This window comes from Salmo salar, chromosome ssa06, assembly GCF_905237065.1.
Source record: "Salmo salar chromosome ssa06, Ssal_v3.1, whole genome shotgun sequence".
Taxonomy (NCBI): domain Eukaryota; kingdom Metazoa; phylum Chordata; class Actinopteri; order Salmoniformes; family Salmonidae; genus Salmo; species Salmo salar.
The window spans coordinates 17,893,149-17,908,516 of record NC_059447.1 but is presented as its reverse complement, the minus strand read 5'-3'; the positions used below and the strand labels follow the sequence as shown (position 1 = coordinate 17,908,516).

The following is a 15,368-nucleotide window of genomic DNA, read 5'->3' as shown; positions in this document are numbered from 1 at the left end:
CATAACAATTATTTTAAGAATTATAGATACAGAACTCCTTTGTGCAATCGAGGTGTCCGATTTTTAAAATAGCTTTTCGGTGAAAGCACATTTTGCAATATTCTGAGTGGCTAGCTATTTAGACACCCACCAAGTTTAGCCCTGACCAAACTCAGATTTACTATTACAAAAGTTTGATTACCTTTGGTGTTCTTCGTCAGAATGCACTCCCAGGACTGCTACTTCAATAACAAATGTTGGTTTGGTCCAAAATAATCCATCGTTATATCCAAATAGCGGCGTTTTGTTCGTGCGTTCAAGACACTATCCGAAGTGTAAATAAGGGTCACGAGCATGGCGCAATTCGTGACAAAAAATGTCTAAATATTCCATTACCGTACTTCGAAGCATGTCAACCGCTGTTTAAAATAAATTTTTATGCCATTTTTCTCGTAAAAAAGCGATAATATTCCGACCGGGAATCTGCGTTTAGGTAAACAGACGAAAGAAAACAAGGCATGGGGTCGACGCGGGCACGCGCCTGAGTCTCACAGTACTGTAACCAGCCACTACCCAAACGCGCTACTTTTTTTCAACCAGAGCCTGCAAAGCCACGATTCAGCTTTTTGCCGCCTTCTGAGAGCCCATGGGAGCCGTAGGAAGTGTCACGTAACAGCAGAGATCCTCTGTAATGGGTAGAGATAATCAAGAAGGGCAAGAAATTGTCAGACAGGCCACTTCCTGCATGGAATCTTCTCAGGTTTTGGCCTGCCATATGAGTTCTGTTATACTCACAGACACCATTCAAACAGTTTTAGAAACTTTAGGGTGTTTTCTATCCAAAGCCAATAATTATATGCATATTCTAGTTACTGGGCAGGAGTAGTAACCAGATTAAATCGGGTACGTTTTTTTTATACAGCCGTGTCAATACTGCCCCCTAGCCCTAACAGCTTAAAAATGTCAGTGAAGACGCTTGCCAGCTCGTCAGCGCATGCTCTGAGCATGCAACCTGGTAATCCGTCTGAATGTTTTACTCACATCGGCTACGGAGAGCATGATCATGCAGATCCAGAGCAGCTAGTGCTCTCATGCATGGTTCAGTGTTGCTGGCCTCGAAGCGAGAATAGGAATTTAGCTTGTCTGGTAGGCTCACGTTAATCTTTGTAATCCATGATAGTTTGCAAGCCCTGCCACATCCGAGGAGCGTCAGAGCCGGCATAGTAGGATTTGATTTTAGTCCTGTTGTCCCAGTACCATTGCCAAGGGGACTCGGTGGCCCCATGAAACTGTCTCTTGGATACTGTTGTACTCAATGGTACACACTCACTCTGTATGGCAATGTCTCCAGAAATATCTGTTTAGGTTCAGCCCTGACCTGTGAGAATGAGATGAGAGCATCTCCACTGTGATAATTGAACACTGTCCAAGCTGCTGCTTTCTCCAGTCACTGTACAAGGGGTGGCCTTCACATATCCTATGAGCAAAGGAACTTGTGAAATGCACCATATCTCTCCTATGAGCATTCAAATAATTGATGTCTTGACTGATCTGGTCAAATGGCAGCTTGGACATTTCATCTAACATTAAATCACCAATTTTCTTCTGAAACTATGGAAATGTACATTACACTTCTGCTAATGGATAGTTTTTCCAGTCTGAGCCACGTCCGGTGTCAGAGGTCATAGAGAGAATTCATATTCCATAGTAATCACTTTGATTTACTATCTACCGAGTCCAGGCTTTTGATGATTTAGGTGACGAATGTTCTGTCATGCTCAGCTCACTGATCTTTCTTCTCTCCTCTTTCTAAAACCTTGGCTGATGTTCCTCTACCACTTTGTTTCTTTCCTCTGCCAATACATCCTTTCTCCCCCCCTACAGAAGCGTCAGATCCTGGTGACTCTCGTGGAGATCGCCCTGCCCCTGCTCTTCTCTGGAATCCTCATCGTGCTGCGCGAGAACGTGCCCTTCAAGGACTACCCCAACGCCACGCTCTACCCGAGCTTCTTTGTCGATGGCCTGCAGTACCCACTGGACAACTACCATCACTACCAGTTGGCCTACGTGCCGGGCAACGCCAGTGTGGTGCGGCGGGTGGCGGAGGACGTGCAACGCAGCCTGGACCCCGTCATCAGTTCAGGTGAGTAAAGGAGAGAGTGTGAGGGCTGTGGAGAGCATAGAAACATAATGGTGACGAGGACGTGGCAGAGTGGAGCTTTTAACCATGGTTGTAGCCATATGGTTCTGATGATGTGATGATAACGATGATGGTTTAGATGGGAATGGATGATGATGTTGAGTATGACTAAAACCTCTGAACACAAGATGTTCCTCTGCTGGAGAAAACATACTGTCTTTAGCATGAAAACAAGCTCAGTTCTGCCAGTGTAAGTACGTCCTACAGTGAGAGGCCATCTCATAGACAGAAGATGGGGTTGGTCTGCCAAGTCTTTGTAGCAGAGGCTCCGTCTGTCTGTCCAGCCTGTGTCTGTGTTCTGTTGTGAGGTGACTGGGACCTAATCTCTGTGCTGGTCACTGTGTCCTGCATGGAGTGGTAGCTTATAATGGATACATTTACGTCATTTAGCAGATGCTCTTATCCAGAGCGACTTACAAATTGGTGCATTCACCTTATGATATCCAGTGGAACAACCACTTTACAATAGTACATCTATATCTTTTTTTTGGGGGGGGTTAGAAGGATTACTATATCCTATCCCAGGTATTCCTTAAAGAGGGGGGGTTTCAGGTGTCTACGGAAGGTGGTGAGGGAGCTTGTTTGTTCCACCATTGGGGTGCCAGAGCAGCGAACAGTTTTGACTGGGCTGAGCGGGAACTGTGCTTCCGCAGAGGTAGGGGGGCCAGCAGGCCAGAGGTGGATGAACGCAGTGCCCTTGTTTGGGTGTAGGGCCTGATCAGAGCCTGAAGGTACGGAGGTGCCGTTCCCCTCACAGCTCCGTAGGCAAGCACCATGGTCTTGTAGCAGATGCGAGCTTCAACTGGAAGCCAGTGGAGTGTGCGGAGGAGCGGGGTGACGTGAGAGAACTTGGGAAGGTTGAACACCAGATGGGCTGCGGCGTTCTGGATGAGTTGTAGGGGTTTAATGGCACTGGCAGGGAGCCCCGCCAACAGGGAGTTGGAGTAATCCAGACGGGAGATGACAAGTGCCTGGATTAGGACCTGCGCCGCTTCCTGTGTAAGGCAGGGTCGTACTCTGCGAATGTTGTATAGCATGAACCTACAGGATCGGGTCACCGCCTTGATGTTAGCGGAGAACGACAGGGTGTTGTCCAGGGTCACGCCGAGGCTCTTAGCACTCTGGGAGGAGGACACAATGGAGTTGTTCACCGTGATGGCGAGATCATGGAAAGGGCAGTCCTTCCCCGGGAGGAAGAGCAGCTCCGTCTTGCCGAGGTTCAGCTTGAGGTGGTGATCCGTCATCCACACTGATATGTCTGCCAGAGGTGCGATTCGCTACCTGGTTATCAGAAGGGGGAAAGGAGAAGATTAATTGTGTGTCGTCTGCGTAGCAATGATAGGAGAGACCATGTGAGGATATGACAGAGCCAAGTGACTTGGTGTATAGCGAGAATAGGAGAGGGCCTAGAACTGAGCCCTGGGGGACACCAGTGGTGAGAGCACGTGGTGCGGAGACGGATTCTCGCCACGCCACCTGGTAGGAGCGACCTGTCAGGTAGGACGCAATCCAAGAGTGAGCCGCGCCGGAGATGCCCAACTCGGAGAGGGTGGAGAGGAGGATCTGATGGTCCACAGTATCAAAGGCAGCAGATAGGTCTAGAAGGATGAGAGCAGAGGAGAGAGAGTTAGCTTTAGCAGTGCGGAGAGTCTCCGTGAAACAGAGAAGAGCAGTCTCAGTTGAATGACCAGCCTTGAAACCTGACTGATTTGGATCGAGAAGGTCATTCTGAGAGAGATAGCAGGAGAGCTGGCCAAGGACGGCACGTTCAAGAGTTTTGGAGAGAAAAGAAAGAAGGGATACTGGTCTGTAGTTGTTGACATCGGAGGGATCGAGTGTAGGTTTTTTGAGAAGGGGTGCAACTCTCGCTCTCTTGAAGACGGAAGGGACGTAGCCAGCGGTCAAGGATGAGTTGATGAGCGAGGTGAGGTAAGGGAGAAGGTCTCCGGAAATGGTCTGGAGAATAGAGGAGGGGATAGGGTCAAGCTGGCAGGTTGTTGGACGGCCGGCCGTCACAAGACTGAAGATTTAATCTGGAGAGAGAGGGGAGAAAGAGGTCAAAGCATAGGCTAGGGCAATGGAGCAGGACCAGCGGTGTCGTTTGACTTAACAAACGAGGATCGGATGTCGTCGACCTTCTTTTCAAAATGGTTGACGAAGTCATCCGCAGAGAGGGAGGAGGGGGAGGAGGATTCAGGAGGGAGGAGAAGGTGGCAAAGAGCTTCCTAGGGTTAGAGGCAGATGCTTGGAAGTTAGAATGGTAGAAAGTGGCTTTAGCAGCAGAAACAGAGGAGGAAAATGTAGAGAGGAGGGAGTTGAAAAGATGCCAGGTCCGCAGGGAGGCTAGTTTTCCTCCATTTCCGCTCGGCTGCCCGGAGCCCTGTTCTGTGAGCTCGCAATGAGTCGTCAAGCCACGGAGCAGGAGGGAAGGACCGAGCCGGCCGGGAGGATAGGGGACATTGAGAGTCAAAGGATGCAGAAAGGGAGGAGAGGAGGGTTGAGGAGGCAGAATCAGGAGATTGGTTGGAGAAGGATAGAGCAGAGGGAAGCGATGATAGGATGGAAGAGGAGAGAGTAGCAGGAGAGAGAGAGCGAAGGTTGCGACGGCGCAATACCATCTGAGTAGGGGCAGAGTGAGTAGTGTTGGAGGAGAACGAGAGGGAAAAGGATACAAGGTAGTGATCGGAGACTTGGAGGGGAGTTGCAGTGAGATTAGTAGAAGAACAGCATCTTGTGAAGATGAGGTCAAGCGTATTGCCTGCCTTGTGAGTAGGGGGGGGACGGTGAGAGGGTGAGGTCAAAAGAGGAGAGGAGTGGAAAGAAGGAGGCACAGAGAAATGAATCAAAGGTAGACGTAGGGAGGTTAAAGTCACCCAGAACTGTGAGGGGTGAGCCATCCTCAGGAAAGGAACCTTTCAAGGCGTCAAGCTCTTTGATGAACTCTCCAAGGGAACCTGGAGGGCGATTAAATGGTAAGGATGTTAAGCTTGAATGGGCTAGTGGTTGTGACAGCATGGAATTCAAAGGAGGAGATAGACAGATGGGTCAGACGAGGAGAGAGCAGTAGGAGTAGCAGTGTTTTCTGTGGTAATCCATGTTTCCGTCAGCGCCAAGAAGTCGAGGGACTGGAGGGTAGCATAGGCTGAGATGAACTCTGCCTTGTTGGCCGCAGACCGGCAGTTCCAGAGGCTGCCGGAGACCTGGAACTCCACGTGGGTCGTGCGAGCTGGGACCACCAGGTTAGAGTGGCAGCGGCCACGCGATGTGAAGCGTTTGTATGGCCTGTGCAGAGAGGAGAGAACACGGATAGACCGACACATAGTTGATAGGCTACAGGAGAGGCTACGCTAATGCAAAGGAGATTGGCATGAAAAATTAACTAAACAACTGGGGAAGCGAGAGAGCAGGGCCTCCCTCACTAACAATTCACTGAAACACTAAAATATAACTTTTCTAGCTACCACTAGAAATTAAAATTGATGTAAACTACAGTGGTTCAATGTTTCCAGGAATAGGCTCAAACTTAGTTTATTCCGCTAGATAACTTGGTACAGTATTCTTCCGTGAAAACCCACCCAGTGCACCGTGTCCTATGACGCTGTAGCTAACTAGCATGCTAGCATCTTATAACACACGGTTAGCACCAATACTTGGTAACAACAAGCTACCAATGGATCATTCGTGTCCGTGTCTAGTTCATAACGCAGAAGTAATTAAACGTTGGCTAGCTAACACAAAGTCAGTCCTGCTAGCTACACAAGTGGACTACACATCTCGAATGTTCAGAAAGTTAAGCTTACGTTGCAAAAATCTTATTGACAAAAAATGATACAGCTAGCTGGTAGGGTTAGCTAGCTAGCAGTGGGCGCGTTGTAGACTATGTTAGAAAATGTAGCTGGCTAGCTAACCTCGATAGTTACTCTGTTCTACGCCTTTATCTTGATACAAAGACAACTATGTAGCTAGCTAACATTACACTAGTCAAATCGTTCCATTGTAATGTATATAGTTTCTACAGTACTGCTAATTGGTAAAGTTGGCTAGCTAGCAGTGGCTGTGGTGTTAGGGTGTTGACGCCGTTTCGAAAACGGCGCGAATGAACGAATACAGCTGGCTAGCTAACCTTGTTAGTTCCTCAGAGCTACACCTTTATCCTTGATACAAAGACAGCAGATACAACTATGTAGCTAGCTAACAATACACTAATCAAATCGTTCCAATGTAATGTAATGTAATGAAATGTAATATTACCCGCGGAGCGAGGTGCAGCACGACCAACAATTGTCCAGACAGAGGTTTATTAACCCAACTTCACACAGGCTACTGTTTGGCCGTAGCCCACGCCAAATAAATGAAGGATACCCTATAAAACAACCGTGACCTTCTCTTGTGAAGGCCAGCCATAAGAGGTACAGTTTAGCTTGGGTTGCCCAGGTGTAGTGTAGTGTTAAAGAAAGCCCTGAGCATTTGAAACCCAGTCACATACAATACTGTTACTGTAATGACCCCACTTTCCCTGGAAAGCAAAGCCCACATTGCCATTCATCGAATTGAATCACACTTTTGTCCCAGTGCCACTGTAGGTAAATGATCTCTTCCTGTGGCTTGCATTTTGCCAATTACATTCTATGCTAGGCATTAGGGGGGATGTTGCTGTTTCTGTAACCAGTGGCACAGCTTTGATACTGTAAAGGCAAATCTCTATTCAATAGGAATCTACTATGTTATAGTTAAACCTGTTTCACTCCCTTATGTGTTGTTGTACTGTTGTAGGCTGATCTATTCAATATGAATCTACAAATGTTGTTATAGTAGGCCCAGTAGCCTGTTATAGTAGGCCCAGTAGCCTGTTATAGTAGGCCCAGTAGCCTGTTATAGTAGGCCCAGTAGCCTGTTATAGTAGGCCCAGTAGCCTGTTATAGTAGGCCCAGTAGCCTGTTATAGTAGGCCCAGTAGCCTGCTTTGATGCTATTGCAGATATACAGGTAGCTGCCAAAATAAAAAAATTGAAAGCAAGTGCTTCCATACAGGTGTGATTCCTGAGTTAATTGAGCAATGAACATCCCATCATGCTTAGGGGCATGTATAAAAATGCTGGGCAGGGAATTTATTTTGGCTACCATAGCTATGCCACCCGTTTTGTCACCAAATCCCCTTATACCACCCACCACTGCGACCTGTATGCTCTCGTTGGCTGGCCCTCGCTACATATTCGTTGCCAGACCCACTGGCTCCAGGTCATCTATAAGTCTTTGCTAGGTAAAGCTCCGCCTTATCTCAGCTCACTGGTCACGATAACAAAACCCACCCATAGCACGCGCTCCAGCAGGTATATCTCACTGGTCATCCCCAAAGCCCACACCTCCTTTGGCCGCCTTTCCTTCCAGTTCTCTGCTGCCAATGACTGGAACGAATTGCAAAAATCGCTGAAGCTGGAGACTTATATTTCCCTCACTAACTTTAAACATCAGCTATCTGAGCAGCTAACCGATCGCTGCAGCTGTACATAGTCCATCTGTAAATAGCCCACCCAATCTACCTACCTCATCCCCATATTGTTTTTATTTAATTTTCTGCTCTTTTGCACACCAGTATTTCTACTTGCACATCATCATCTGCTCATCTATCAACTGGATGTTGTTGTGGTAGTATAGCATGTTCCACTATGCAGTATGACTGGATGTTGTTGTGGTAGTATATCATGTACCACTATGCTATATAACTGGATGTTGTTGTGGTAGTATAGCATGAACCACTATGCAGTATGACTGGATGTTGTTGTGGTAGTATATCATGTACCACTATGCTATATAACTGGATGTTGTTGTGGTAATATAGCATGTACCACTATGCTATATAACTGGATGTTGTTGTGGTAGTATAGCATGTACCACTATGCTATATAACTGGATGTTGTTGTGGTAGTATAGCATGTACCACTATGCTATATAACTGGATGTTGTTGTGGTAGTATAGCATGTACCACTTTGCAGTATGACTGGATGTTGTTGTGGTAGTATAGCATGTACCACTATGCAGTATGACTGGATGTTGTTGTGGTAGTATATCATGTACTACTATGCTATATAATTGGATGTTGTTGTGGTAGTATAGCATGTACCACTATGCTATATAACTGGATGTTGTTTTGGTAGTATAGCATGTACCACTATGCAGTATGACTGGATGTTGTTGTGGTAGTATATCATGTACTACTATGCTATATAATTGGATGTTGTTGTGGTAGTATAGCATGTACCACTATGCTATATAACTGGATGTTGTTGTGGTAGTATAGCATGTACCACTATGCAGTATGACTGGATGTTGTTGTGGTAGTATAGCATGTACCACTATGCTATATAACTGGATGTTGTTGTGGTAGTATAGCATGTACCACTATGCAGTATGACTGGATGTTGTTGTGGTAGTATAGCATGTACCACTATGCTATATAACTGGATGTTGTTGTGGTAGTATAGCATGTACCACTATGCAGTATGACTGGATGTTGTTGTGGTAGTATAGCATGTACCACTATGCAGAAAGACTGGATGTTGTTGTGGTAGTAAAGCACGTACCACTGCCCTGGTGTTATTGTAGGCTCGCATACCAGCCTCAGCTGTCCTGGGAATGCTGGTTCCTCCAGAAATGGCGCCTGACTCCTCAGGCAACATGTATGGCCCTGCCAGTCTCTTCACTATCTGATTCAGATGGGGAGGCGGGGGAGATGGAGAGGAGCTCACCCCCGTAGCCTGTCAGTCTGGTGCCGTAGGACGGATGGACGCGTGCGCACACACACACACGCACACTAGCCCGTCTGAGATCAACGCTCTGAATAATTTAGATTGTGAGAGGAGGGGGAAGGGAGCGGTCACTATGGAGGTTTAGAATGTCATGCATGTAGAATAACGCTTAACAGGGTATGACCCGTTAAAATGTATGCACATCTTGTAATAGATTATACAAATACACTTTACAAAAATATAAATGCAACATGGAACAATTTCAGAGATTATACTGAGTTCATAGAAGGATATCAATCAATTTAAATAAATAAATTAGGCCCTAATCTATGCATTTCACATCACTTGGCAGGGGCGCAGCCGTGGGTGTGCCCACCCACTAGGGAGTTTTTCCCCACAAAAGGGCCCCACTCAGACGATCCCGCCAGGTGAAGAAGAGGATGTGGAAGTCCTGGGCTGGTGTGGTTACACGTGGTCTGAGCTTGTGAGGCCGGTTGCCAAATTCTCTAAAATGACATTGGAGGCAGCATATGGTAGAGAAGTTAACATAGAATTATCTGGGAACAGCTCTGCTGGACATTCCTGAAGTCAGCATGCCAGTTGCATGCTCCCTCAACTTGAGACATCTGTGGCATTGTGTTGTGTGACAAAACTTTAGAGTACACTTTAGAGTGGCTTTTTTTTTGTCCCCAGCACAAGGTGCACCTGTGTATTGATCATGCTGTTTAATCAGCTTCTTGATAAGCTGCTGCTGTCAGGTGGATGGATTTTCTTGGCAAAGGAGAAATGCTCACTAACAGGGATGTAAACAAATTTGGGCACACAATTGGAGAGAAATAAGCTTTTTGTGCTCATTTTTTTTATTTCAGCTCATGAAACATGGGACCAACACTTTACATGTTGCATTTATATTTTTGTTCAGTATAGAATCAATATGAAAAAGGGACAGGAAAAAATAAATAAACTTAGCAAAAAAATAAACTTCTCTTTTTCAGGATTTTGTCTTTCAATGATAATTAGTAGAAATCCAAATAATTTCACAGATCTTCATTGTAAAGGGTTTTAAACACTGTTTCCCATGCTTGTTCAATGAACCATAAACAATTAATGAACATGCACCTGTGGAACGGTCGTTAAGACACTAACAGTTTACAGACATTAGGCAATTAAGGTCACAGTTATGAAAACTTAGGACACTAAGGAGGCCTTTCTACTGACTCTGAAAAACACCAAAAGAAAGATGCCCAGGGTCCCTGCTCATCTGCGTGAAAGTGCCTTAGGCATGCTGCATGGAGGCAGGAGGACTGCAGATGTGCCCAGGGCAATAAATTGCAATGTCTGTACTGTGAGACGCCTAAGAGAGCGCTACAAGGGAGACAGGACAGTCAGCTGATCGTCCTCGTAGTGGCAGAGGATCGGTACTTCCAAACATCACACCTGCGGGACAAGTACAGAATGGTAACAACAACTGCCTGAGTTACACCAGGAATGCACAATCCCTCCATCAGTGCTCAGACTGTCTGCAATAGGCTGAGAGAGGCTGATCTGAGGGCTTGTAGGCCTGTTGTAAGGCAGGTCCTCACCAGACATCACCGGCAACAACGTCGCCTATGGGCACAAACCCACCGTCGCTGGACCAGACAGGACTGGCAAAAAGTGCTCTTCACTGACGAGTCGCGGTTTTGTATCACCAGGGGTGATGGTCAGATTTGCGTTTATCGTCGAAGGAATGAGCGTTACACCGAGGCCTGTACTCTGGAGATGGATTGATTTGGAGGTGGAGGTGGTGTGTCACAGCGTCATCGGACTGAGCTTGTTGTCATTGCAGGCAATCTCAACGCTGTGCGGGTGGGAAGACATCCTCCTCCCTCATGTGGTACCCGTCCTGCAGGCTCATCCTGACATGACCCTCCACCATGACAATGCCACCAGCCATACTGCTCGTTCTGTGCGTGATTTCCTGCAAGACAGGAATGTCAGTGTTCTGCCATGGCCAGCGAGGAGCCCGGATCTCAATCACATTGAGCACGTCTGGGACCTGTTGGATTGGAGGGTGAGGGCTAGGGCCGTTTCCCCCCAGAAATGTCTGGGTCCTTGCAGGTGCCTTGGTGGAAGAGTGGGATAACATCTCACAGCAAGAACTGGCAAATCTGTTGCAGTCAATGAGGAAGAGCTGGTGGCAGCAGATACTGACTACTACTTTTGATTTTGAACTGTTTTAGAGTGAGAGGGCCTGTGTGTGTGTGTGTGGGCCTGAATACCAGTGCTCAAGATAAGATTAACAGAGTATGTTGAAATCTATGGGAGCGGTAGAAAAATCTATAAATGAATAGAAAACATATTTTGAGCTCAAGATATGATATTGTTTGTTTTCTGTAACTGGAACACGGGGTGAAAGTGAGGCTTATTTCACAACTTCACTGTGTCTATATCATGCCACTGTTATATGAGCCTGTTGTGTGTTCAGCTGGCTTTCAAACCAGGGTAGTACAGAGAGAGGATCTGTCAAATCAAATCAAATCAAATTTATTTTTATATAGCCCTTCGTACATCAGCTGATATTCTCAAAGTGCTGTACAGAAACCCAGCCTAAAACCCCAAACAGCAAGCAAAGCATGTGAAAGAAGCACGGTGGCTAGGAAAAACTCCCTAGGAAAAACTCCCTAGAAAGGCCAAAAACCTAGGAAGAAACCTAGAGAGGAACCAGGCTATGAGGGGTGGCCAGTCCTCTTCTGGCTGTGCAGGGTGGATATTATAACAGAACATGGTCAAAATGTTAAAATGTTAAAATGTTCATAAATGACCAGCATGGTCAAATAATAATAATCATAGTAGTTGTCGAGGGTGCAACAAGCACGTCCGGTGAACAGGTCAGGGTTCCATAGCCGCAGGCAGAACAGTTGAAACTGGACCAGCAGCACGGCCAGGTGGACTGGGGACAGCAAGGAGGAGTCATACCAGGTAGTCCTGAGGCATGGTCCTAGGGCTCAGGTCCTCCGAGAGAAAGACAGAAAGAGAGAAAGAGAGAATTAGAGAGAGCATATTTAAATACACACAGGACACCGGATAAGACAAGAGAAATACTCCAGATGTAACAGACTGACCCTAGCCCCCGACACATAAACTACTGCAGCATAAATACTGGAGGCTGAGACAGGAGGGATCAGAAGACACTGTGGCCCCATCCGATGATACCCCGGACAGGGCCAAACAGGCAGGATATAACCCCACCCACTTTGCCAAAGCACAGCCCCCACACCACTAGAGGGATGTCTCCAACCACCAACTTACTGTCCTAAGACAAGGCCGAGTATAGCCCACAACGATCTCCGCCATGGCACAACCCAAGGGGGGGGCGCCAACCCAGACAGGAAGACCACGTCAGTGACTCAACCCACTCAAGTGACGCACCGCTCCCATGGACGGCATGGAAGAACACCAGTAGGCCAGTGACTCAGCCTCTGTAAAAGGGTTAGAGGCAGAGAATCCCAGTGGAAAGAGGGGAACCGGCAAGGCAGAGACAGCAAGGGCGGTTCGTTGCTCCAGCCTTTCCGTTCACCTTCACACTCCTGGGCCAGACTATACTTAATCATAGGACCTACTGAAGAGATAAGTCTTCAGTAAAGACTTAAAGGTTGAGACTGAGTCTGCGTCTCTCACATTGGTAGGCAGACCATTCCATAAAAATGGAGCTCTATAGGAGAAAGCCCTACCTCCAGCCGTTTGCTTAGAAATTCTAGGGACAATTAGGAGGCCTGCGTCTTGTGACCGTAGCGTACGTGTAGGTATGTACGGCAGGACCAAATCGGAAAGATAGGTAGGAGCAAGCCCATGTAATGCTTTGTAGGTTAGCAGTAAAACCTTGAAATCAGCCCTTGCCTTAACAGGAAGCCAGTGTAGGGAGGCTAACACTGGAGTAATATGATCAAATTTTTTGGTTCTAGTCAGGATTCTAGCAGCCGTATTTAGCACTAACTGAAGTTTATTTAGTGCTTTATCCGGGTAGCCGGAAAGTAGAGCATTGCAGTAGTCCAGCCTAGAAGTAACAAAAGCATGGATTAATTTTTCTGCGTCATTTTTGGACAGAAAATTTCTGATTTTTGCAATGTTACGTAGATGGAAAAAAAGCTGTCCTTGAAACAGTCTTGATATGTTCTTCAAAAGAGAGATCAGGGTCCAGAGTAACGCCGAGGTCCTTCACAGTTTTATTTGAGACGACTGTACAACCATCCAGATTAATTGTCAGATTCAACAGAAGATCTCTTTGTTTCTTGGGAACTAGAACAAGCATCTCTGTTTTGTCCGAGTTTAAAAGTAGAAAGTTTGCAGCCATCCACTTCTTTATGTCTGAAACACAGGCTTCTAGCGAGGGCAATTTTGGGGCTTCACCATGTTTCATTGAAATGTACAGCTGTGTGTCGTCTGCATAGCAGTGAAATTTAACATTATGTTTTCGAATGACATCCCCAAGAGGTAAAATATATAGTGAAAACAATAGTGGTCCTAAAACGGAACCTTGAGGAACACCGAAATTTACAATTGATTTGTCAGAGGACAAACCATTCACAGAGACAACTGATATCTTTCCGACAGATAAGATCTAAACCAGGCCAGAACTTGTCCATGTAGACCAATTTGGGTTTCCAATCTCTCCAAAAGAATGTGGTGATCGATGGTATCAAAAGCGGCACTAAGATCTAGGAGCACGAGGACAGATGCAGAGCCTCGGTCTGACGTCATTAAAAGGTCATTTACCACCTTCACAAGTGCAGTCTCAGTGCTATGATGGGGTCTAAAACCAGACTGAAGCGTTTCGTATACATTGTTTGTCTTCAGGAAGGCAGTCAGTTGCTGTGCAACAGCTTTTTCTAAAATTTTGGAGAGGAATGGAAGATTCGATATAGGCCGATAGTTTTTTATAATTTCTGGATCAAGATTCGGCTTTTTCAAGAGAGGCTTTATTACTGCCACTTTTAGTGAGCTTGGTACACATCCGGTGGATAGAGAGCCGTTTATTATGTTCAACATAGGAGGGCCAAGCACAGGAAGCAGCTCTTTCAGTAGTTTAGTTGGAATAGGGTCCAGTATGCAGCTTGAGGGTTTGGAGGCCATGATTATTTTCATCATTGCGTCAAGAGATATAGTACTAAAACACTTTAGTATCTCCCTTGATCCTAGGTCCTGGCAGAGTTGTGCAGACTCAGGACAATGGAGCTTTGGAGGAATACCCAGATTTAAAGAGGAGTCTGTAATTTGCTTTCTAATGATCATGATCTTTTCCTCAAAGAAGTTCATAAATTTATTACTGCTGAAGTGAAAGCCATCCTCCATTTGCGAAGGCTGCTTTTTAGTTAGCTTTGCGACAGTATCAAAAAGAAATTTCGGATTGTTCTTATTTTCCTCAATTAAGTTGGAAAAATAGGATGATCGAGCAGCAGTAAGGGCTCTTCGATACTGCACGGTACTGTCTTTCCAAGCTAGTCGGAAGACTTCCAGTTTGGTGTGGCGCCATTTCCGTTCCAATTTTCTGGAAGCTTGCTTCAGAGCTCGTGTATTTTCTGTATACCAGGGAGCTAGTTTCTTATGACAGATGTTTTTAGTTTTTAGGGGTGCAACTGCATCTAGGGTATTGCGCAAGGTTAAATTGAGTTCCTCGGTTAGGTGGTTAACTGATTTTTGTCCTCTGACGTCCTTGGGTAGGCAGAGGCAGTCTGGAAGGGCATCAAGGAATCTTTGGGTTGTCTGAGAATTTATAGCACGACTTTTAATGCTCCTTGGTTGGGGTCTGAGCAGATTATTTGTTGCAATTGCAAACGTAATAAAATGGTGGTCCGATAGTCCAGGATTATGAGGAAAAACATTTAGATCCACAACATTTATTCCATGGGACAAAACTAGGTCCAGAGTATGACTGTGGCAGTGAGTAGGTCCAGAGACATGTTGGACAAAACCCACTGAGTCGATGATGGCTCCGAAAGCCTTTTGGAGTGGGTCTGTGGACTTTTCCATGTGAATGTTAAAGTCACCAAAAATTAGAATATTATCTGCTATGACTACAAGATCCGATAGGAATTCAGGGAACTCAGTGAGGAACACTGCATATGGCCCAGGAGGCCTATAAACAGTAGCTATAAAAAGTGAGTGAGTAGGCTGCATAGATTTCATGACTAGAAGCTCAAAAGACGAAAACGTCATTGTTGTTTTTTTTTTGTAAATTGAAATTTGCTATCGTGAATGTTAGCAACACCTCCGCCTTTGCCGGATGCACGGGGGTATGGTCACTAATGTAACCTGGGGGTGAGGCCTCATTTAACACAGTAAATTCATCAGGCTTAAGCCATGTTTCAGTCAGGCCAATCACATCAAGATTATTATCAGTGATTAGTTCATTGACTATAACTGCCTTGGAAGTGAGGGATCTAACATTAAGTAACCCAATTTTG

At 46.0% G+C, this 15,368-nt stretch overlaps 1 protein-coding gene across 1 annotated transcript in view; it reads left to right on the top strand.

Moving 5' to 3' along the window:
- The window catches only part of LOC106595110 (phospholipid-transporting ATPase ABCA3), a 93,817-nt gene that overhangs the window by 12,771 nt on the left and 65,678 nt on the right, over window positions 1–15,368 (top strand). The window contains exon 3 of the mRNA XM_045719865.1: window positions 1,864–2,122. Within this exon, the coding sequence (XP_045575821.1) occupies window positions 1,864–2,122 (259 nt within the window). The remainder of the gene's footprint in view (window positions 1–1,863; window positions 2,123–15,368) is intronic.